This window comes from Anoplopoma fimbria, chromosome 16 (assembly GCF_027596085.1).
Source record: "Anoplopoma fimbria isolate UVic2021 breed Golden Eagle Sablefish chromosome 16, Afim_UVic_2022, whole genome shotgun sequence".
Classification (NCBI taxonomy): domain Eukaryota; kingdom Metazoa; phylum Chordata; class Actinopteri; order Perciformes; family Anoplopomatidae; genus Anoplopoma; species Anoplopoma fimbria.
The window spans coordinates 12,250,425-12,275,307 of record NC_072464.1 but is presented as its reverse complement, the minus strand read 5'-3'; the positions used below and the strand labels follow the sequence as shown (position 1 = coordinate 12,275,307).

The following is a 24,883-nucleotide window of genomic DNA, read 5'->3' as shown; positions in this document are numbered from 1 at the left end:
TCATTTTCATCTTTTATTGTACATTTTCTATTTGTATAGGCTACTTGACTCTTGCAACATAATAATAATAATAATAATAATAACAATAACAATAACAATAACAATAATTATTATTATTGTTATTATTGTTATTATTAGTATTATGAAGATAGTAATAATAATACATAAACAAATACATACACAAAATAGAGAGCATGGATGTTAGTGGTGCTATATCAACTTTGCCTAGTCTCACATGAGGAGGACCACCTCGGACACTCACTGTCGGTGATGAGGGAGAATAAAGCGGTGGTGTGTCTCCGCCCCAGGCCGTGACTCCTGGACAGCACGCAGTCCACATAGAGGTCCCAGAAGACCCGGGCCAGGTCCCAAAACAGCGCCGTGTGTTTGCTGTTGTCTGACGACCTGAGGAACACCATCATGTCCCAGAAGGCGGGCACGGTGTCAGCGATCCTCGGGGAGCGCATGTCCAGCAGCAGAGCCGAGGAAGAGTCCCAGCACTGCGGGTTCGACCGGGGGGCCGTCAGGGGGTCGCCCTGAGCCGGCTTCTGGCTCTGCAGCGGCACGGCACACATGCAGCTCAGCACAAACACTGTGGCCACAGGTATGTTCAGGAGCACTGTCACCATCTGCAGAAGACGCAATAGGTCATGGATTTTTTACAATTGATTATCAGTGAAAAATGTGCTAACATTACGGATTAAGACATTAATTAAGCTATATTAAAAGCTCAGCAAGTTAACACCTAAAAACACACACACGGTCTCAAAACAAATTATCTTGAAAACGATGCAATGTGGATGCTGTAAGCTTAATGCATTTCAAAGGGCTACATTTCCAAATATATAAGCAATCATATCCCCCATATCTAAATTTGTCCAAAGATTTTTTTTTATTACAGGCAAATAATTCGCAATACAATCAAAAGTGTTGACAATAATCATCTGTGCAGATTAGTCCTGTAATTAACTAGGAAACGTAAAGGACACCAAACAATTAGTAGAACAGATCTGTAACCAACCAGAAAACGGAACAAAGGATCAAATATAAATAATGATAACACAAAAGTAATATAAAAGTAGCCTAAATAAAGAGCAGTAATTCAATTAAATGTACTTACCACCAAAGCTGGGCCGACTAACAAGACTGGTGTTGATTGGAGCTTCGTAAATATCTGTTGGGTCTTAATTGACGTCAATGCCTCCCTCCTTTGCGAGCAGTACCTTTGTAATACCTATGTGTTTTTAAATATGTACCACCTTATTTGTATTTAAGTTCAACCTTTAAGAACATTTTGCTGCCATTATCAATTTTGTCGGAGACTCTTGGTCATGTTCAGGAAATCTTCTTCTCAAAGCTGGTTTTTTTTTTTTAGTTTGTTTATCAGCTTCTGTAATTATTTGATTCTCTTTGTTGCATTATTTTCCAATTATTCATTAATTCATTTGTATTGTGAAAAAAGTGCCAAACTAACTGCTGAATTGCCCTTGAAAGGGTACACAATATTATATATTATAACCAAATTCGATTTCTTTTATTTTGTTTAGTGAGGATGTGTTATAAAATAAAGGATATTTCTGAGGTTTGTTTTGCACACACTGATCAACTTGGTGAATCCTTGAATGAATTCAGTGGTTCTTCCAACTCATTCATTGATTTTCTCATGTGGGAGCTTCCCTTCTGTGTCCAAAAATAAGAACATTTAACTAAAGGGATTTCTTAATACCGCTTTGTGCAGAGTAGGATCCTGCCCAACAAGAGAAGATCTATAACTTTTGTGTCCAGCTGCTTCTGCCCTCTGAATCAAACTGTTGCTTTTGATTATTTTGCATTAAGAAAATGTAATTGTTTGTGGCTCGAATAAAGAAAAAAATGTTTGTGACCATATCCACATTCAGAGCTTTAAGGCAGTGGTATATTGCGCTTAATGTACACCCAAGACGCAAGTTTTCAGATAAAAAGCCGGCAGAAAACATAAGCAATCTGACTCTTGGGTGGTTCTGCTTTATGTAAAAATCAGCTGAGTCATGAAAGTTGTTTCGGAGAGTGGTGCACGAGTTACATTTCTATGCTTTTACTGAAATGTCACATGCATACCTGATCTCAAATGTAATTACTTTCTCAGAGAGAGGCCAACACTAAATGTACTGGGAAGGTTTCTTACTCATTCATTCATTCATTCTTCTAATGATGCAAGGAAGCAGACTTTATGACAATTGCCACTGCAAAGCCTAAATTACTTTTAAATGAAAACCATTTTCAGATTCATATTGAAACACAAGATGTGGTATTAGGATGCTTCTAGACTGGAAGAGAGGCTGGAAGGTACAAATTATTATTATTAACCGAGGAAGTATTGTTTAGTGAGCATCTGTTATGAGGGAATAACATTTTAAGAGGGGAGATTTTTTTCTCCACACACTGATCATCAAGGTTACAGATCAGTGATTCCCATTCAAGGGCACTATATCCACAAGCTTGTACCTTTAACTTTTGATCAAAAGACAGATACTTTCAAAGCGAGTTCTTAATCTTTTGTACTGATAATAACCAGGAGAATTTTATGCTGAATTTAGCAGTAAAACGTTACAATGCTGTTAAACTATAAAATAATACCTTAGGATGATTTACTTTTATGCTCAAGTAGTCAGAAATATCCAATATTATGGACACCATTGATTTCAAAGTCACCAGAATGCAGCAATAAACATTAATCAGTATCAACTTCAACCATAATACACTCAGAATAATTGCTTGAACATTATTAAATTTGACCTTGCATATGTAAGGTCAAATAAACTTTCGATATGATATTAGAACTCTTACCCCCTCTTACCCCACCTCCAAGTCTGAGGCCATTGTTCTCTGCTGGAAAACCGTAGATTGTGCCCTCCGAGTTGGGAGTGAGTTACTGCCCCACGCGAGGGAGTTGAAATAACTTCGGGTCTTGCTCACTAGTGAGGGTAAAATGGATCAGGAGATGTACCAGTGGTTTGTTGCGGCATCAGCATCTATGGTGGTGAGCTTCGGGCCACCAAAAGAATGCAATTGTAGATACAAGTGGCTGGCGTGAGCTACCTTCGTAGGGTAGCTGGGCTCATCCTTATGACAAGCTCACACATCCGGAAAGAGTTTGGAGTTAAGCTGCTGCTTTCTCATGACGAAAGGGGCCAGCTGAGGTGGTTCGGGTATCTGGTCAAGCTGCGTACTGGAGGCCTCCCTTGAGAGGTTTTCTGGGCAAGTCCAACTGGTAAGAAGCCCCAGGGTAGAACCAGATATGATAGTGATATCAATCTCATCATCTAACTCCCAAATGTCCCAAAATGTCAAATGAGTACATTAGATTTTTCTATGCTTTAGAAAATAACTAATATAGTTAATCATAAAAGATTTTATGATTAACTATACAATACAATACAATACAACTTTATTTATCCCACTAGGGGCAATTTGTTTGAGCAGCTTGCATACAGACACAGTAACATACAAACAACAAATACACATACACAACTACGGAGCATTTAGTAGTCGAATTGCAGAGGGGATGAACGACTTGGAATGGCGGTTTGTTCTGCAAGCAGGTAAAGCGTAGCGACGCCCTGATGGCAATAGAGAGAATTCACTTTTAAGAGCATGACCAGAAGAAGCCAAAATACCTGCTGCTTTCTTAATGATTTGCCGATTGCAAAAAGAATTCAAGTCCCTTTGTTTAACTCCGGTGATCTTAGAACAGATGTTGACAATACTGTTCAGGCTGTTTCTGTCTTTTACTGTGAGGCTGTGAAACCAGCAGATAAAAGAAAAACTCAGGAGACTCTCAATAAAAGATTGATAAAAACGACAGAGGATGACAGGACTTACAGAAAAGGAATTTAGTTTGCGGAGAAGGTGAATTCTCTGTTGCCCTCGCTTCACAATAGCCTCAGTGTTTACATCAAACTTAAGGTGATCATCGAAAATAGTTCCCAGATATTTATAAGATGTTACTATTTCCACACTTTCCTTATGTATGATACACTCTTTGGCTGTATTCCTGTTCCGTCTAAAATCAATGATCAGTTCCTTGGTTTTAGAAACATTTAAGTCCAAGAAGTTATCATCACACCAAGAAATAAAATCAGTGAGAGCATTCCCGTGGTCTGATTCTGAGCCTTGGAGAAGGGACAATAACGCGGTATCGTCAGAAAATTTGACCAAATAGCTGCTGCCCTCCTGACTGCTCCTGCATCCGTCAGTATACATAATAAAGAGTAAGGGCGAAAGGACACACCCTTGTGGCGAGCCTGTGGACATAATTAGAGAATCGGAGAAACGGCCATTTACAGACACTCTCTGCACTCTGTCAGTCAAGAAGTCCAAAATCCATAACACAATCTGATGAGGTAATTTAAAATCATATAGCAACCTTTCTATTAAAAGATGCGGCTGCATCGTGTTGAATGCCGATGAAAAGTCTGCGAACAAGAGCCTGACATGGGCTTGCGGCTTTTCTAAATGTTTGTACAAGTTATTGAGTATTAAAAGTTATATAGAAGTTAATCATAAAATCAGCTTCACTGAGTTGTTTTCAGTCAAATCAGTCATACATCAGTGATAATAAAGGAGTTAAAATAAAAAAAGTGTGATGATTTGGCAAAGAAAACACAGAAACGGTAAGATAAAATTTGTCAGTAGTTTATTCATCGGTCCAAATGTACATGATGCAGTGAGAGAGGGACACCGGATGATGAGTAACATGGAGGATTACAACGATGCCAGTGCTATGGCAGCACCTGGAACACACCAACTATCAGCTGGACTGGAAATAATAGCCCTGCACAAGAAAACTGTCCAGGCCTCAATATGTACAGGCACCATACAGTGTGTTTGTGTACGTGCGTGTGCATGTGTGAGATTAAAAATATCAGACCGGATGAAAAACACACAAAAAATTATTTTCAGTTCCACAAATGTAAAAGGGTGCTCTCTCGCTTTTCATTGAAATATTAATTCATCCTTTTTTTCTATTCGTCCATTCATAGTTCGAGTACGTTGAAGCGAAGTGAAACCAGATGTAAGAGTGGCCAAATACAAAAGATTAGCAGATTAGCAGAACGTTTTTGTAATTCCATGTCTACGTTGATATTATTATACCCATACGTTTGTGCAATATCTCTCTTTGCATAGTAAATAAAAGTTAAATGTTTTTGTTGTTGACATGCACCTATCTTTTGTAGCATATTTTTCTTGCAGTTTTTAGGGACTCCCATATAGAATTATAAGCCCAGTATAGTGAATGCATGCAGCGTTACCGGTAGAGCTGAACTTGAATTCTACTAAGAGTTTATGAGAGCAAAAATGTTAAGCCAGTATAGTGGGTGTTGATGAGGACTGTTACGTGAGACCTGGCTGGACAGGTGAGCGCCTGCACGGACAGACGTTATGCCCTCAGCAGAAGGAGAGGCACGACTGGCTGCAGACAGAGGGGAAAGTGCTCTGTGCGCAACAACATCCATATGTTCAGGTGATCGGTTCTTTGGCTTCTGAGTCACTGTTGAAGATACTCCGGAAGGGGGGAAGGGAGGGGGGTGTCTTGTGACCATAATCTGAGGCGATATCAGTCTGAATCCCTCTAGAACTGACATGCGTCTCCTCGACCACCATGGCTACTCTGTCCGCTTAATCTAATCTTTGACCTCCGCCCAGACACTGGCAGGAGGCTGTGCAGCGTTCGATTACAATTTGGGCCAAAATCCCAATTTTGGTCAGGAACATTACCAACAACACCCGCTATACAACATGCTAAGATAAAATAAAAAACATAAGCAATTGATGTCCGTGTAAAATATGCTGTTAATTCCTAATCTGAACTCTTTATTTATGTACAATTTTGTGTGTGTGCATTCACTAGGTGGACTGCACTGCCCCTATGGTTCCTCACATGCTGCCTCCTTAATCATCTACAGCTCCTAAAACGTGAGCTATAGGAGCTTTAACCGTCTTACCACTGGGTTTGGTTTTTAACGAGGCTACCCCTGAATTAGATAATTCAGTTTGTTTTTTTCTTCTCTTTGTATGTGTTTGCGGTAAAGCTTTTGTAGCCATGCAGAGCCCTGCAGAGAGGGCTCTTCATGCCAGGGGGCCAGCAAGCAGCACGCTTTTGTGCGGATAGTCATGCCAGGTGAGAGAGTGGTGTGGATTCCGCCTGAACGCCTGTGCACTGGCACTAAAGGATGGAAGAGGAGCTCTGTCACTTTGGAGATCAGGGTGGGGTGTGTGGGGTGGGGGTGGGGTTGTTACATGGGTGAGGTGGAGTTGAAAAGGCTGCATTTCTAACGTCACTACGATGGAATTTGTTAAAATGTCCACTATGTCTTTTTCAAGTAAATCTAATGCCAAAGATCAGCAGCAATAAGTGCAGTCCAGCTGTCAGGTAGCCAACTAAGGAAGCCTTGAAGGAGTCCTTCTGTGATTGCCATCTCTCCTTGGGTTAAATGGCTGAAGCGTTGGGGTCGTATCGCCGTTTCTTCACATTTCTTACATGGAGACAAGAAACAGGAGTCAGTTTGTGCTATAATCACATCTGTATCACAGCTAGTGCAACCTGGACAAGCAAACACACCCATCTCCTCAGTTTACAATAGTAGACACATAAGTAAAATGCCACAAACAATTCATTAGCTATTGTTATATTCAAGAGCAGAAAATAAAAATAATCTCCCTGGTTATATAATTATTGGAGGACTTCCAAGAAGTGAGGAAAGGCTGGTCCATGTTGAGCCGGTTTGGCCTTGACTGTAAAAAGGCATTCAAAAGGTATTTATATTAAGAAATCTTTACATCCCAATTCATGATGATTGACAGTATAGTAAACATAATGAAGACCATTTCTATTCAGGATCCATTAAGTCCTCACATTTTCTTCTGTGTCATGATTTGTGACACCGAGCATCAAATTCAAATGAGCTAATAAATTAATTTTGAAGATCTATGAATATAAATATCCTGTTTTGCCCTTTTGCAGGCAACTTCCGCCCGGCTTGTGCGTGCTACATCAGTTTACAACGTGAAGAAGTGTAGGAGACATGTCTCGTTACCAGTTTTGACGGGAAAGACATTGGTTCCACTCAAAACATAACAATCTGGGAGGAAAGCTAACATAAAATAGAGTCTATAGAAGAGGGAAAGAGGAGACAACCACATAACCAACAACCACAGCAGCAGCAGCAACAATACCTACTACCACAACAGTGGGACAACAACAATACAACAACAGGAGTGATGCATAACCTCCCCGTACTGTGGCTTGTTGTGGGGCGTCTATCATTCTGTCATGCACCTGTTCCAATAGTAGGCCAGTTGAAGGTGGCACTATTGTTGTGCGTGGGTCATGCAGTGCAATGCGCCGTGTCTGTACCAGGTCTGTGAAGCAGGCAGCAATGGCAGCTGGTGTGGGCGGGGTCCAAGAGTCCTGCTCTGCTCTAGGGCGGAGCCTGGCCATCTTAGGTGGGTGTGGTCAGCCATGGCACAAAGGCTGCGGCCAACAAAAAGGGGTCCTGGCTTCTGTCTCTGTCGCTCTCACCACTCCATTTAAAGTCTCAACCCTCAAACAGTAACGGACTGAGAAAAAGATCATGTAGGTGATGAGAGCACGACAACCCTGGACCAAATCACTCTAGGTTTGGCTCAGCCTTTGTGCAATGAACTGACCTCATCCAAATCAACAAGTTAACATGCAGAAATGTTTCTTATGCTGTTTTCCTTTCCTTCTTTTTGTTGTTTGTTTTGGTGAAGACCATGATGCTTTGCTACCTGGCATGCTTTGGTGGCTGCAGGGTTGTATTTCTCAGTTATTTTTTAGGCTTATTTAAATTAAGATGTGTAACACCCCTGTTGCTCAAGACAGCAGGCTAATTAGCAGGAGACTGGAACTTATTCATCTATTGTACAATAAAGTACATTAAGTGGCTACACAGAGATATGATGGAGAACTATCTCTGGATTTCAGAGGGGAGATTAGATTTCAACTTATCAATACAAGCATACTCACACTTTTTTTTTTATTATTAATTTGAATTATAGTTAAAAATATTCTGTCCCCTCTGTTAACAGGACTTACCATGCATGTCAAGCGTGAGCTCTGCCCGTCCAATCAGTTTGAGGTTCTGCTACAGATCAACAGACGAGCCCCACATGGAGCCCAGTGTCTCTCCAAATCACCCTTTACACATCCATCCACGCACACTCCTCTATAAAAACCAGGACTGCACACTGGATGAAGTCGAGCAGTTTAGATATGTGTTAAGCATGTGTTTGTGCAATGTCCACCCTGGGGTCCTTATTCTGTAGCAGGAGCTCAAACCCTGGTGTCTAGAAGCAGCAGGGATGCTAGAGTTACAGCAGGAGAGGCATGCGGCGTGTTGCTTACTTAAAGCCCCATCCAGTCCCCCCCAGCACTATGGCAGCCACAAGGATGGCTCCGGCGATGGAGCCTATTATTAGATTGGTGGCACTAGGACCTGTAAAGGGTTATGGGGAAAAAGACATGAGTTTCTATACTCACTTACTGTATAAATGACATGTAACTGTACAATGACGATTTCACATGGAACAGAAAACATAACCATAAGTACTGTTACAGTAAAATGACTGAATCTGAGTTTGCATGCCCCCTTATTTGTGTAACATGAGGATAATGAAGTATAGGCCCTGGGATTCTTTATATTTATCTGGTGTCAGCTGAGGTAGTGATTGAACAGTGGTATGTCCGTTTAGGTTGTGCAGAAGACTAGACCCTGGGTATCCATCACTATAGAGGTTTAGTCAAAAAGAGATTTACAGGTGATATGTATCTGTGGTCTGCAGTATGAGCAGTAGAAATGTTTTTAGGGGTCCCAGTCACCACACAGCCTACCACTGACTGACAAGCCAGGTCACTAAGTGGACATTTCTCAGGACTGTTTTCCATCTAAATGCCCCACATGCCCCAGAAAGGAGAGGATCACAGGAGCAACCACATAACGACTAAGAATTAGAGAAAGAAAAGGGACAAGAGGAGGAAAGGAGGGAGGATGAAGAAAGAGGCTTGTAGTTATAGGGAACAACAGGAGGAGGAGGAGGAGGAGGAGGAGGAGGAGTCCATCAATCAATCACACAACACTGAATACATCCAATCACATGACAATTATATGGTCATCACCAACACACAAGAAAACACAAAGCCACCGGGACGCACACACGGGCTCAGGCCGGCTCACGAGACCGCCCGCACACTGAGGCACCACTATGAGAGGAAGAGCCGTGAAAGGGTTAAAGATGCTTACTCTATTCCCCACCCTGTGCCTCCAAAAATCACCCCCAGGGCCAGAATGGTCCCTGCTACTGCCCCTATCAGCCTGTTAGTGGCCACGCTCACTGTGCAGAGGGAAAAGGAGCATTATTACCACCCTGTCAAACACAAACAGCAGGCTTCTGCTTCAGAGTCATCGATGAAGTAACGCGGTTCCCCTCTGTGACGCTTCCCGCCCGCTTGAGCACCTCCCCCCGTCCCCACTGTGGTCAAAGTGTAATGTGTACAACTTGAACTGTGTGTTTATTTCATCTTCTAAAAACGTAACAAATGTAACACTGTTGTTATATTCTCCTGCATTCACCATCTTACATAGAAAGTCTGACTCTGATCTAACAGTGTGACTGACATCGACAACAACGTATATACAGTTTATAAGTCAGCGTGAATCTAGGCTAAGATAAATCAGTGTAGATAAACGTGTGTTTTATTCATTTCTATCAGACAGCAGAGTTTGAAAGAGGTGGAAACCGACCCTTCGGTCCTTCGTCCTCAGTGGCCTCAGGCTCTTTAGGCGGGTCAGGCATGCTACAGTCTGTCCCTGCCCAGGTGGTGTCGCAGGTGCATGTGGCTTCATTGTTGCACACCTGTACAGATCAGACAAAAATAGATGAGGTGACGAGGAGAATGTTAGAGCTGAAAATAAAGTTGCTGACACACTGGGATTCTTTTTGGGAACCATCTGGATTTTTCATCCACAGTAAACAAAGGCTCCCACAGAGACATTTACTACACTGTAAAAAGTTGATAAAGACAGAAAAAAACACGTTCCTGGAAACTGATCTCGATGAATTCTATTACAGCTCTACAATGGCATTTTAAGCCATGTCAGCTGCTTAGTTAAGGCGGATATATTTATGCAAACAACAGCAGAGCCAGTGTACAGGCAGAACTTAATCTAACTGATTGAATTACACAACAATGGCTGGATGGACCACAATGTACTGGAACCAAATAGGCCTCTCTCACAGGGGACATTTTGACTTGTGATAGTAAAAATAGCACAGTTGTTACTAATAACATTAACAATGGCTCTGTTCTATAAGTGTCCCAGTAAGTCATGACTGTAAGCCAGCATGCACAAAACCATGACCCTGAAACTGAAGCAGCTAAATGGAATTCAGCCATCGTTAATTTCATTATTTCCACACTGACAGACCCTTCTCACAGAGGACATTTGGACTTGTCAAACACATAGGTAGCTAATAACAACACTGCAGCATTATATGTACCAACAATTAACTCAATGAAGCGTGGACCATTGCTACTGTGGAACAAAAATATGGAGTAGCCGGCCCATGTATGACATGCGGCTTCTGTAAATTCTTCTAATTTTACCTACACAGGTGATTTCACTTGTGTTGCCTGATTGGACCTCTGCATGCCCCTAATAGTTTGGTGACGTCACATAAGATGAAAGCCGAATCAGTCGGAGTGATTTAAACACCTGTGTGCCTAATATAAATATCTCAAGACTTACTGCACCTTTTAAAAGTTTATTTTAAGCAGTCTGTATCATTTCTTTATTAAATATTACCTCCAATTTATTCTGTTTTTATTTGTGGAATTATACCCTGTTTTATTGCATATTAATATTTCCTTTAATTTGTTTGTCTAAATACTGTTTCATGTTTTTATAGGATAAGGATAAGTCAAAGACTTTGAGCTACATTTAATAATGACAGGTAGAATACAAAAAGTGTATTATTAATATCATCATAATATATTATTGATGAATACATTTCATGTAAGTGTGCTTACAGGGTGCTGGATTTATAGTGCATGTTTCAGTTACATTGCAGCGAGTTGACTGCATTTGTTCAGTCTGCATGAAGGACCAGTCCAACATTTATAAGTGATTAAGTAAAGACCACAGAGAGCCAAGCGTAAGATTTCAGGGTTAGTGTTCAGACTCACCCCATGGGCAGAGCACACCTGTCCATTAGGTCCAATAGGGCAAGTGCTCATGTTGAGTGACTGGATTGGCAGACACTTGCGGTCAAGGCACATCATTGACGGCCCACAGGGAGTCCCATCCTCCACGTAGCCTAAATCTGTCTCATCATCCAAAAGGACATGGCCCCCACTGTGAGGATAAGTTGGAGGGAAGGAAAAGGGGGAGAAAGATAAGGAAAAAGGGGGAGGGAGCAAACACTCATACATGGAAGATTAAACCAAAAGAATGGGACTGCGGACGACACTGTGAATAGTTTCCAGGACATGAACAGCTCGTGATATAAGGTAGTATTTTCTTTTTTTTTTACCTGCAGTCTACCACTCTGCTCTGATGGTTGAAGGAGGCGGGGGTGACTTCTCCTTTCATAATGCCGATGCGTGGGTTGCGGCCGATGTTGGCACACAAAAGGTAACCACAGAACACATCACTGAAAAACACAACAGAGAGAAGTCTGTGCAGATGCCTATATTTCACTTAACATACATTTTGCCTTGTGAGTTTTTCCTCCTTCTAAAAACGTAAACCTTACTACACATGTTTAACCCATCCTAAGCATTTTAGGAGCAGTGGGTTGCTATAAAACTCAGAACAACTTTGAGGTTGTTCCTAAGCATTTTAGGAGGTTGTTCCTAAGCATTTTAGGAGCAGTGGGTTGCTATAAAACTCAGAACAACTTTGAGGTTCAGGGTCTCGCTCAACGACCCTTCGACATATATGTATGAGCCAACATTTTGGTGAAAGGACGACCTGCTCAACTCACTGAGCCCTCGTCACTTTTAATTCCTGTCTTAATTAATTTAATTGCATTTAATAAATGTATTTATACAACATATATATTTCTCGGTAAAGCACTTTGGTGAGCGTTCAAAAAATAAATTGTATTGACCCAACAGTCCCCTCACAGTTAGCCATTAAAGGAATGCTTCAGTCTTAAAATGACCATTTGTATATCAAAAGTTGTGAAATCCATCTTATGATGAAAAGTGGCCGTGGATTTCAACATGGATGTATTTAGAGCCTTGCTGCCAAAACACAATACAGCAAAAAGTCATTTTAGAAGGCTGCATAACAGTACAATCAATGTGCCCTCTGTTGCCCTCTAGTAGTTGGTTTCAAAACCTCATGATTCTCCTTTGATGTCAGTAATAAAAGAAAATAAGGAAAAACCAAATCACTGCCTCTATTTTGAAATGTAAAGTACTGTCATGCTAATATATGTAGTAAATACCAGAGTTAATCTATTTGTCTTCCTTTGAAACTCACTGTTTGCTACACTGGATCCATTTTTCTCCATCTTTTCCACAGTTGCCCTTCTCTGTGCCCTCTGTGTTCAGCTTCTCATAGCAGAACTTCTCCGAACCTCCAGCCTCTGAGGGAAAGAGAAGAGGCGTGAACTAAACATTACCACAGCGAGTCTCTTTTCATACAGGAGCCCTGTATGACGACACGGTATGAAAGTAATGTGAGCCAAAGGAATGTTAATCTTACTTGACCCCCAGATGTATTTACACTGGTTTTCTCTGGTCTTGCACTCTCCGCTGTAGCAGCGTCCCTTCAGGAAGAAAAAGGAAAAGTTTATAGACACATTCTCAGTCATCTGCTCCCAAACTGCTATTCTGATGCAGGACTGCTTCATTTCTATTGTCACCAAGTTCCTACCTGGTTTACCTGGCAGAGGTAACCATCTTGTTTATGAAGATTGGGAGGGCACTGTAAACAGTCACAAAATAACACTTCTTCTTAAACATGCACATTACAACGTTGAAAGAATGAGCATTTAGAAACCAAAACAAATGTATTGTTCAATGAAAGGACACCTGTCCAGAGTCTCCAGAGCAGGTCTCTGAGATATCACAGTCGTTCACAGCATAGCGGCAACTGTAACCTCGTGGATAAAACTGCCAAGACAAGGAGAGAAGATTAAAAGTCAGAGGTATACATAAATATTTAGTGCTGTAAAACTTAAAGAAAATACAAAACTCCTACCAGACATGTGTTATTGCAGCACGGCCCATCACTGCAGTGTGCCCCATTAGCGAGGGAACACTTCTTGCAGCATTCCTTGTAGCACTCCTGAAAATAAACGGAGAGAAGAGCTTCATCCATCTGAACAAACAGATGACAACAAACAGACCTGAAGTTCTGGAGCAAAACAAAACTCACTGCTCTCGCTCCGCAGTCACAATCCTCTCCCACTTCCACAAATCCATTACCGCATTCTGTTGCCTCGAACAGCTGACAGAAGAAGACAGGAGAGTGTAAAGGGAGGAGAAGACGTGTGATTCATGGCAGTTTGGGGCAGAGTTGTGAGAGTCTAACCTTGGTTGGCCTGTTAAACAGACACGAGCCTCCACCTTTCAAAAGGAACTCCTTGTAGTCTGAGATGCTGCATTTGGAGAATCTCCGTGGGTGTTGGACCCTGAAGAGAGAAAAGAAAAAGGTGATGATTAACCAGAACTGTAAGTGCCGACCAATCATGATGGAAGCATGGTTCAAAATGCTGTTGAGTGCCATGTGTGTGATGAGTCGCTTTCCAAATTGGAGCATCTTTTGCACACACACAATGTTTGCCTTTTTAAAGCTATTTATTACTGACTACTGACACTGGTATCGATTAATGTTCACTGTACATAAATTCTTCGAACGGATGAGTGTTTAGTTTGAGACTTTTTTACATTTTTTATAAGACTTTTTTAAAACCTGCACATATCCTGTGAGAATACTGTCAGAATATCTTGAGAACAAGGTCATTCCCATACTCCCAGAGCGGTGATTACACCTTTGGGTGACCATAAACAAGCATCTGTAATTTTTCTACTATCCCTGTCTTCTGTGTGTGTGTGTGTGTATGTGTGTCTCAGGGGAATGTTGGACATTACCCAGTGTCCTCCATTATGCAGCCAGTCCACGAGTCAACACAACCACATTCCTCTGCAAACAGGAAAGAGAGGAAAGAAGAACCACAGAAACAGACTGTGAGAGGGATGCACAGAAATAGACTCACAAGATTTTTCCAGACAAACATTCAAATACACTATGTGAACATGATTTCTACTTTATCATCTGAGTCAAAATTAATCAGTGGATTTAGAACCTGACCTCCAGCTGAATAATTCTATTTTTCGCCAACATACTCACAATCCTCTCTCAAGCTTGGCCAGTTTTGGGACCATAAAAATAATGTCTCTGATGGTTGAGCTTCAAACACGGAAGCTGTTCTACTCTGACTGCGTCATTAAGCACTGTGGTATTAAAACTAATCATCCTACTTCTGCTAAGAAAAGCAGTGCATCTCTCCGTCTGTCTCTTCTGACACATGTAAGAGTTGACAAGAGACAGTTTGGTCCAGTCAAAAGGCATGTTTTTGTTCTATCATCACTTTCTCCTGCTTGCAATGATAAAGACATTTAGGTTTCTAAAGATCAAATCTGAGAAAACCAGCCAGAGCCTCAGTCCATTTTTATCTTGAAACATCAGTAAATTACAAAACATTCAGTTGAGAGTTTTGTCTGAAGTAACTTACAATAAATCTAAATCTATCTGGATGGCTAAATTGAACTAGCGGTAAGAGCAAAATATGTTTTTTTGCAATTTGACTGATCTGAACGTTGATATTTTGGCCCTGAAAAGCCTGAGCTTCATTTATACTATCTTATAAATAACAACATTTGTATCATTTATACTTCTCTTGGATGCTGGGTCCCACTGGATACCCAGGTTCTGAGCCAGGCTCTGGGATAGAGACCCTGCCATGGACCAGCTGGTGCCGTACTGTGAACACAGCAGAGACCAGGGATTATTCACCTGCAGTCACTCTCTGTGATGCAGAGGAATGCCCTGAGTTAGACAGAAAATCTGACCTCATTGACCCCTACTCCTCGGCTCACAGAACACATGCCTCCAAAGTATGCTGCGCTGCTTCTGCGATAGTGGAATGTCACATTTCTACAAGATGGATGGAAGAAAAAGAGGGCAGACATGAAAAACAGACAAAATATTTTAAAAATATAGGAATATATGAGCCAAATAGTGAGCCTAACCCAATACTTTATGTAAATATTCCCTCCTGAAGAAACAGCGCTGTTTCAATACCTTGAACTTACATAGAAATACAGAGAGAATATAATGAGAACAAGGAGCCAAAGCTTGGACCAGGCTGCATATAAATCATCTCAAATTAAGATTTTGGTTTGTTAAAATATTCAGTAGCAGTTATCTGTATTATCTGTATACTTATAATGCTAGCATCTTTATAGTCAAACTAAATCCACGTCCATCACAGATAAATACAATGGAAACTTTCCAATAGTAAGTTTGCATTCACCTGCTTTATGCAAATGAAATAACATGTAAAAAGAATTGAAAAAAATGCTGGAATTAAAAAGAAAATTATTGCAGATAAAGTTTAAATCTTGGATTAAAATCTATATTAATAAAGAAGACTTACAGAATGGTGGTGCAAACACATTATATTTAATTTAACAACTTACGAGAAGAGGTGCACAGCATCGGCATGGTGTTTGATGCTCTGCTGACGGTACTTGGAGAAATCCCGCAGCATCTCCAGCGGCCTCACGCTGATAGGGATCTGATCCTTGTCCGTCCAGATCTCCACAGCAACGAGCACCACCCGCGTATGTAGTTGCTCTTTGAAGATCTGCCATTGAAGCACGCAGTGAATGGGAGGAATAAAGACAGGCAGAGAGAGAGAGAGCGAGAGGAAGAGAGAGACAGCAGCAACAGCACAGGGGAGAGGAGAACAACACTGGGTGTGAATTTGAATCTGTACTGTCTGAGGAGGACAGATGAGGGGATGCAGCACACTGGGGGAAAAGGAGGAACAGGGGAGTGTTATTACACATGACAAAAAAAACAGCACAGTACCATAAGGACTAACAATAAGAGAACTATGGGGCCGACTCAGGTTTGCAGCGATGTACTCCATTAAGACACATGAGGAGGTTTTCAACTGTACTGAATAATAAATCAATAGTGAGGCACACAATAACAATTCAAACACGCTACTATAGTTACTATGTTAACCACATTAGTGAAGTATGTTAGCATGCTAACATTAATATTTAACTAAACAACAGTAGCTAAACAGTTGACTCACAGCATCCACAAAATTCACCACCGACTTGGCAAAATTCCTTGTGTGCTGTTTGGTCTTGTGTCGTTTGTACTGCAGGCACAAAGAGAAAAGTACAAAGATTAATAAGCTGCATTGATTTGATGGTGCTCACTTAGTACAATATGCTAAATTCACTGCTCCCTCTTGTGGGGGAAAAAAGCAGAGTAGGTCTGAAATATTAATGAGTTTTTTTTATATATGGATGAGACACTACTATGTACATACCATACTGTGATCACTGACAATCATGATCTCCAAATACTTCATCTCCTCAAATACACTGCGGGGCATCTGCAAAATAAAAACCATCGGCAATTATCAGGAAGTTGATTGTTTTCTTTATTGTTCCATTAATATCACACATTTGACATTGACCACACTATCTAATGCAAAGTTGTGAAATTCATTGCACAACAATTCAAGGGTGGGTAATTTAATGTGTGTGTTGCACTACTTTTGGGAGAGGTGAGATCAGAGACTTACTGCCCGCTTTTTCCTGCGCTTCAGCCAAGACAAGTCATCCAGCTCCGAGAAGAGCTGCTCCTCCTCCTCAACTATGAACACACACAACAGTAACATTTCAACTCACATATTTACAACTGGGGTGGGTATTCACCTCTTTCGTGACCTCAAGCCCACAGGGCGGTGTTTTTCTAAGTTGTTTTTTTTCCCCCAGAAAAATCCCAAATTGGTTCTCTGAATTCCCCTTTAAGTATTGAGTTAAATTACAGTAAACACGCTAGACTAGAGTAGAGACATTAAACTTGGCAATATGGTTGAAGTGGGTGCAAAACAACATTTCATGCTTTGTGAAAATATGAAAATAAAGGTTAACATCAATCTATAGCATTATTAAATTGATTTAAGGTAATTCCTCAGGTGTATTCACATTCTCACTATCCAAACTACAAATTATAAAATTAAGCTGTAAAATCCATTGAAATGTGTTTTATTAAAGCTCTAATAGTACACCCCATGAATCAGTACTTGTGGCCGTACTGGTGTATGGGGGGAAGGTAACGTGAGAGTGAAAGGTGTGGCGCTGGTCAGAGGTGGAGTAGTGATGGTGGAGGTTTAGTGAAATGTTGGCTGACAGTGAAGGAAACACTTACCCTGTTCCTCTGAATCATTGTTCCACTGGAGGGAGGCTGTTCTTCTAAGTTTGTGAGGCCTTGCAGCTGTATCCTGCAGGGTTGAGACAAACAAGTGTTAAAAGCTGAGAGTAAGATGAGAAGATTTATACCACTCCTGTGTTTGTCATTTGAATATGGAGCTACAGCCAGCAGCAGGGTGATTTATCATAAAGACTGGAAACAGGGGGAAACAGTTAGCCAAGGTCAGTTAGAATTTAAGAACAATCCACCAACCAGCAGCTCTGAAGCACACTAATAAACAAGTTGTATCTCATTTGGAAAATCCATATTAAATGGGAAGTGTAAAAACGGCATCTTGTGATTTGGAGGTTATGGGCCAGACTATAAGTATACCAGAACTTAAGCTGATGTACTAATGTAATGAGTGGTTAGGTTTTTCTCAGCTTAAAAATCTAAAAAGCAACAAACAACAGAATGTGTTGTACATGTGAGGTGAAGGTGAGCAGGTCAAAACCTTTGTGTGATACATATTTTGGATCTCTGCGACAGGAATAACTTACGATTGAATGAGTCTGTTGTAAGGGCTCAATTAGATACACATAGACTCCATCGTCAAACATCCCACTGTCGGGCAGAGAGAGTAGAAAAGAGAGAGAAGGGAGTCGATACTGAGTCAATAGGAGCTGAGGAGAAGAGATGAGTGTAGCCAGAAATATCCTGAACACGGCAAGGATTACACACACACTTCTGCTGTTCACTTACTGCAGCCCGTTGCAGGTAGATAAGGCCACATGGGAGTTATCGTTCCCTCTCACCTGGCCGTGGTAGTAACAGTGCTCACCACCCTGAGGGAAGAAGACACAGTGCTAAAGCAACATCACAGCAAACCCGGGTCATAACTAAAGAAGGATTACTCACATCACAGCACGCAGAAATGTGCACACACTGACAGATGATGACTCTGATTCAACATTATATGGTGAATGTGTCATATTTTTCACTTAATTATCATAATTTGGAGTTTTCTAACATCTCAGAGGAGGTAACAGCTTGTCTCACAGATGCTGATTTGGTACATTAGCAAAGCATTTCAGCAGGGGGTCTTTGCTTGTTAAGATGTGAAGGTAAAACATTGCAAGGTGGGTCCTGGCTCTATCTGTGACTCAGCTGTCAGATCCAGGGTGAGCAGAGGACATTCAACCCCCCTCTCTGCCTCTCTCTCTCTCTTCACCCATCCCACGCTGCACTGATACTGCAGAGGGCTTTCTCTCCCTGGTCATGTGATCAGAGCTCCATCAGGAGGCTGCAGGAGAGCAAAACCCTGCTGATTCAGCTACAGTATGCCCAGCCCTGTGCCTGAATCAGCAGCAGCAGCAGCAGCAGCAGCAGCAGCAGCATCAGCAGCCGGAACCAGCTCTCATTCCCAACCTTTTTTCTCCCTCCTCTCTTTATCTCCTCTTTCCTTCTCTTCTATGAAAATCATGTACTTTCACATTTCAATAAATCTACCTACTTATCTATCACTATCTGTCTGTTTATGTATCTGTCTTTCAGTATATCTATCTACCCATCTCTTCTGTACATTTTGTTCTTTTTCTTAGTCTGCAAAGGAAGATTTCCTTGATGTGACAGTGGTAGTGTTAATATTATTACCAATTTGCAGAAGGCTTGATGATGAAAGACTCACATCTGTTTCTGCCTTTTGTTTCAAAGTCTATTTCCTAAAGTTGGGACAAAGTATTTTTATGCTTTCTGCTTTACCGCCAATGTGCGTGACTGTACAAAATAAAAACAGCTGTAGAAAACACAGAACACTGTAACATTTTAGTTACAACTAACGAAGACGTTACCTTTGACAAAACCGGTTTGCCCGCCTCATAGTGGATCTCAACGTAATCTGCAGACAGCAAGTCACTGTGAAAAATAGAGATTGCAGTTGATTAAGGTGGATGGATGTGATGCAGTGACAATAAATAAAACACAAATAGAGCAAATAGAATAAATAGAATCAATTTTGCTTTCTCTGACTCACACATTGTGGTTTTCAGCTAGCGGTGAGTAGTGCTTTGGTTGGCGTTTAAACAAGAACACTCATCATCCTGCACAAACACTCCCATGGCATCACAAAAGTGAAGCGGATACGTTAAGTGTTGCCTCCCCTTCAGGAGAAATTCTGACGCACTTACTCCAATAAATACTGTCACAACAAGATTCACAGCTACTCAATAATTTGCCAATTGGCGTTAAGTTATCATGGAGAAAAAGAGGTTCACAATCAATCATCACGAAACTAAAGTTTACCTAAATTTATCTACGGAACATGGTTCTTCCTCAAATCAAGCCAAAAGTAGATTGTTGGTTGAGAAACAGCACACATAACGGGAACAGAAACAAGTCATGAAAACTGTCAATGACGCCTAATGTGATGAATGTTTGCGAGGTCTTGGCTTCACCTTGAACACAACGGTCCTCCTCCCAACACTTCCTGTTATCTGAGTCAGCGTCCCTCACCATTTCACACACTCAATCTGTTAGCTGACAGCTGACTTCAAGAGGCTGCGCTTCTGCCACAGTGGTGCTTTTTTTCCCTAGTAACCTTGCAAATCAAAAAAACCTCCTCCGCCACATAGGCATGTAGAGGCGTTGGGAGATGGAAATGATGGATCTAGTTTTCTAACATTTCTGAGTGATGCTCGGCGCCATGAGAGCAGGAAGTGCACCATTATGAGAGGAGAGTCCAGGAAGGAGTGGGTCTGTGAGAGTTTCCTGAGTGAGGGGCCATTAATAGCGTGACAGATGAGGCAGGGCCAGGAGAATGGGCCACACTTAGAATGTATTGGTGTTTGTATGAGTGTATGTGTGAGGGTAGCAGAGAGCTGTGAAAGTGTGCAGAGATCTTGAGAAGGGAGTCCTGCCCTGAGGTCTCTCAGTTCACAATACAGCAGCATCGGCATCTGGGATGCTAGACAGTGGCGAAGCAGAAAGGGAGGACCAATAAAACTGTGGGAGTTTCTAACGTCTGGCGCCAGATCAAATGCAGCTCTAACTCCTGTAGTGACACTTGCCAGTACTCTTCATACCTCTAACACATGGAAATAATAAGTCTAAATATATAGAGATCCTCTCAACAAGCAGCACTGAAACTATTCCCTTTTCTCATTCACAGGTTTATTCTATCAATATATGATTTGTATCAACTGAGAAAAACATCTTATCTGATGCAAAAAAAATGGTTTGCAGTCTGAGGTACAGTAAGAGGTTTGCAGATAAAGTAACACCCATTGGCAGGTTGCAGACCTATCTATATTTAGATCAGTACTGTCGCAGCTACGACACCAAGCAGAATTCAAACCCCTGTTCTCACAAAAAAAAAAGGCACACACTGAAGTTAGCTCATGTATCCCACAGATAACCTATGGTACAAGCAAAACAGCTAGGAATCAAGGTCATGCTTTCAAGCCTCTGTACTGCTGCTGTAAAGAGCTGTTACTGTATTATGTGGTGTTTTCCTGAATGTCTGATGATAATGTACAGGACAAGGACTCTTAAACGTGAGGCGTGATTGCTTAAGCTGGGAATGACAGGGCAAGAGGGCAGTTCCTCCTGTATCTGTCTCTGTGCTACTTAAACCATACATGTACACAAAACACACAAGTGTTACGATATTTCACCTATGCTTTCATTCATTTCAACAAAACAATACTGATTATATTTAATTTAGAACCGAGTGAAGAAAGACGCAGATATTGAATATTGAGGTTGACTCTCCCGTTGGCCAACCTGATACATGAGCATCGACTCTTCAATAAACACAGTCAGCTTTGTGGTCTCCTAACAACGAAAAGCTCAATAGCAAATTTGTTATTCCTGCAGCCTCTCCTATATTATCTGACCTTGTACAGTTGCACAATAAAACACATTCTATTCACAGCAGATAACTGCTGAAATATGCACTTTGTTGGATTCTACAGTGGCGTTGAAATTATGCTCAAACTTTTACAAAGATAGCATCCAGAGCATAAAAATGTCCTCAGCCAACCTAGTAAAGCTTTCTACTATTAGTTAAAATGTTTTTTTTGTTGTGATAAAATTACTTATTTAGGTAACTAGAGACTGAATACCAGCAATCCAAATGTTTGAGTCTTAACATCTAACAGCACTCAGCAATGCGTACAATATAAAATTTCAATATTTTATTACAGAAAGTAGCTTGAAATCACATCAAGGGACTTGGAATTCAATCAACATTTTAAAGTCCTTGTACACACGTACATTAAGCCGTCACACATGCAGACCGGCTACTTTGCAAAGGCAGTAAATCAATATCATTGAGTGTCCGGAGCCTCGTGTCTCCGAATGGGACAGTGATCACAGACCACAGAGTAACTGTCTCTCTGCTGATTTTTGATGCAAACAAATAAAGACTCATTAAAGATAGAGACTTTGTTTTTCCAAATCCTTGTCTTAAACAGTCTGTCTGTAGTCTGGCAGCTGAACTAACATTGCTTTTAGCACTCTGGAAACTAGGACTCTGGAAACTAGCGTAATGACCTATTCAATTACAGTTTCCATGATTACATTATCGTCAACTTACGCTGCATTAATCACTGATCCGGCACATATAAAATAATGTATCATTTACAAACAACAGTAATTTGCAGACGGGACTCACAGTTGTTGTCAATTTGGTGTGAGCTATGACACGTATTGCTTGCTCACAGAGTCAGTATGTTGCAGTTTCTGGTCATTTTTCGCTCTAATGCAGACTTCCACTGTCGCCTATTCGGCCGTTCATTTTTCAACTTAATGATGTTTTAGTAATATCCAATCTTTATTTTAATGAATTATGTTCTTTTAAAACTTTTCCTACTTACTACCGCCTAAAGTGCACATTAAGTATAAATTAAGCATAAATTTAGATTAGTCCAATTTAAGAAAAAAAAACAACTAAATCACAGCTTCCTTTTAATGCTTTCCTTTAATGTTTTATACATTTTGCAACAGTATTTTCTATAATATCCATAGAGAGTGTCAGTATGGATCTGTTGTGGCAGGAACGTTTCCACAGCTTCTCTTTTACTTCCAGATGAATAAAAATACTGACGTTCTGCTGCTATTTTCAACCATCTGCACATTACTGTCAACATGAACTTAAGACATCTTACTCACACTGGAAGTTCAACCACAGGTCTCGAGGTTTGTTATGATGAAAGGTTTTGGTTTACTTCAACGTAGTGTACTTCCCGTAAATGTGGCCAATTGTGACTCTGAGTTGTTTCAACTTTGCCAGCTTTAGGCAATTGATCATTTCACAACCTTGTCTCTGAGTCTGACGGACACGTAAACAAGGAAAGTAGTACCCTGTAACTCCATAGAGATCAACATCTGGACCACAGGGGCTGGCTAGCTCTAAAATACATTGTTTTAGCTTACATTAACTACTAGTTAGATGGATGAGAAGGACTTACGTGTTCAATGATAGATCCAGAGCAAATCGGGTGCCGAATGCCTCTAACTGGAAACTAGCTTGGGCGAGGTGGACTGCCTGTAAGGTAGAAAAGAGTTGGGACTGCAGATTGAATCCTCTAGAGTCCACCTTCAACATCCTCTACAGAACAGTGCAAAGATAACAGATGTGATGGATAAATGGCAGATGGTAATGCACAGTGGGTATACTGGAAGAATAGCTTCCTTCAACATGGTCTTAAACGCATAAAGCAGCTGTTAATGTGCTGCATGTGATGATGGGTGTCTTTGCTTTGTCTGACACTGTGCAGTAAAATGACATTAATGACAGCGTTGAGGTCTAATAGAAGACATAATCTTGACTTAAAACTTCAAAGCCTTGTCCACATAGCATGCTATCATGTGACTAAACAATCCTGCCATTGATCCCAAAGGCATTTCTAGGAAGTAACTCCTGCACACATCCCGTCTCAATGCTGGCTTACCTGTCCCTCTGTGGCTTGGTTCTTGGCCCGGGTGTCCAGGTCATGGTAGGTACTCTCCGAGTCCTCGTTTAGGTAGTAGATTAACCGCGAGGGGTAGGTGATCACATGCTCTACTGCATGGTGTGTTGTGTTGTCTGTAGCAGGTGCTGCAGTTGCCTGTTGCTTCAGCAGGGATGGCACTGCGTCCCTCTCAACCTTGTCCTCTACTCCTTGAGAAACTGCAACACAATTGCCACCGCACAGACATGAAAGACCTGACACACACATACACACACATTAACACACACACACACACACACACACACACACACACACACACACACACACACACACACACACACACACACACACAGCCAGCTGTCATCTTTAATTCATGAAACGCATTGATAATACTGAGGCAAGTGGCCGCGGCTGTATTGCGATTCCTCTGGACACAGCTCAGAATGATTGGTTACATGCCATCCTACATTGACAACCACATATGGTTGATTTAGAGTACAGAATATAAATAGCTTCATTTCACTGTGAGGTACTTTTGATATGCTTATTGCCAAAGTGAAAAACTCTGCACCAGATAGATACATGCAGTGTGCATTATGCAATATAAATCCAAATAGCCTCGGTTAACAATAGCAGATAATAGCATGTATTTGAAGTTGAAGAGTCCCAGAAACAGTTCATTCAAATATGATACTCATACATACTCAAAAGCACTATTTATTTTATAAGCTGAACAAAAGATGCTGAGATGCTGTGGTCTGCCTCATGCACCATCACGCCGAAAACGCCGCATATTAAATCAAATATCTTTTTTTTTTTTTTTTTGGAGGGAGGGAGGGGGTGATGGTGCACCTGCAGTACATCACCAGATATTATTTCAGCCAAACACAGAAAGTGAAAGGTGTATCAAATTAGATGAAAGTGACGAAGAAAAAAAAGAAAAAGCCAGCAGGCTATTGCGATACATACCGGATGACGCTAGTGATAGATGAAGCCAAGGCGAAAGGATGCTCACGAGCAAAGTGGCCAGAAATATCAAATGCATGATTCATATTTGATAACTGAAATATCTCAATATCAACACATCAGCGCAGTACATAGCTCGCGGCCCATCGTGGCGGGGGACGTGCCGTGCAGGGGGGATTTCTTCATGGATCCGGGAGGCACCGGATGCTTGCTGCTGCTGCAGTAGCGGCTGAGGAGAGGAGGAGGAAGAGGAGGAGGAGGGTGAGGAGGAGAGAGGGAGGGAGGGAGGGGGTGAGCAGAAAAGAAGGCGGTGGCCAGGCAGCTACTGGAAGTGGACCAGGAAGCTCATCCTCGGTGAGCAGAGAGATGCCCTTCCTCCCTACCTCCTGGACCACAGGAAGCGGGTGCAGGTGACCTCAAAGGCATGGCTGTAAAATCCCATCAACCAAGAAC

At 41.4% G+C, this 24,883-nt stretch overlaps 2 protein-coding genes across 4 annotated transcripts; both read right to left on the bottom strand.

Annotated features, from left to right (window-relative positions):
* Positions 1–215: 215 nt before the first annotated feature.
* Positions 216–5,643, bottom strand: LOC129104920 (protein FAM237A-like). The gene is made up of 2 exons (XM_054615785.1): positions 5,623–5,643; positions 216–629 (listed from the first exon to the last, which is right to left on the bottom strand). Exons 1-2 carry the CDS (start codon positions 5,641–5,643, stop codon positions 216–218), a joined length of 435 nt encoding a protein of 144 aa, XP_054471760.1.
* On the bottom strand, positions 4,671–24,640 carry LOC129104252 (disintegrin and metalloproteinase domain-containing protein 23). Of its 3 annotated transcripts, none has more exons than XM_054614830.1 (26): positions 24,434–24,640; positions 23,465–23,718; positions 22,982–23,058; positions 19,364–19,427; positions 18,276–18,358; positions 18,074–18,137; positions 17,532–17,604; positions 16,903–16,973; positions 16,645–16,710; positions 16,402–16,470; positions 15,776–15,942; positions 15,146–15,230; positions 14,969–15,056; positions 14,165–14,216; positions 13,605–13,704; positions 13,449–13,520; positions 13,272–13,358; positions 13,103–13,183; positions 12,945–12,995; positions 12,774–12,837; positions 12,549–12,654; positions 11,593–11,712; positions 11,246–11,414; positions 9,804–9,915; positions 8,408–8,498; positions 4,671–6,515 (listed from the first exon to the last, which is right to left on the bottom strand). In XM_054614830.1, the coding sequence occupies exons 1-26, from the start codon at positions 24,507–24,509 to the stop codon at positions 6,470–6,472; spliced, it is 2,388 nt and encodes a 795-aa protein (XP_054470805.1). In that variant the 5' UTR covers positions 24,510–24,640; the 3' UTR covers positions 4,671–6,469. The 3 variants fall into 3 exon arrangements, with proteins under 3 accessions (XP_054470805.1, XP_054470806.1, XP_054470807.1); XM_054614831.1 differs by having other exon boundaries at positions 23,465–23,682; positions 24,434–24,639; XM_054614832.1 differs by lacking the exon at positions 8,408–8,498.
* Between the last annotated feature and the right edge of the window lie 243 nt (positions 24,641–24,883).

Bases quoted from the DNA above. Each gene is read 5' to 3' on its own strand.
- LOC129104920 (XM_054615785.1), bottom strand. From the start codon at position 5,643: ATGGTGGTCGAGGAGACGCAT. The intron at 630-5,622 runs GTCAGTTCTAGA...CGTCTTCTGCAG, and splicing joins TGGTGGTCGAGGAGACGCAT to ATGGTGACAGTGCTCCTGAA.
- LOC129104252 (XM_054614830.1), bottom strand. From the start codon at position 24,509: ATGCATTTGATATTTCTGGCCACTTTGCTCGTGAGCATCCTTTCGCCT. The intron at 18,359-19,363 runs GTAACGTCTTCG...TTCTTCCCTCAG, and splicing joins GCAAACCGGTTTTGTCAAAG to GGTGGTGAGCACTGTTACTA. The intron at 16,471-16,644 runs GTATGTACATAG...TTGTGCCTGCAG, and splicing joins TTGTCAGTGATCACAGTATG to TACAAACGACACAAGACCAA.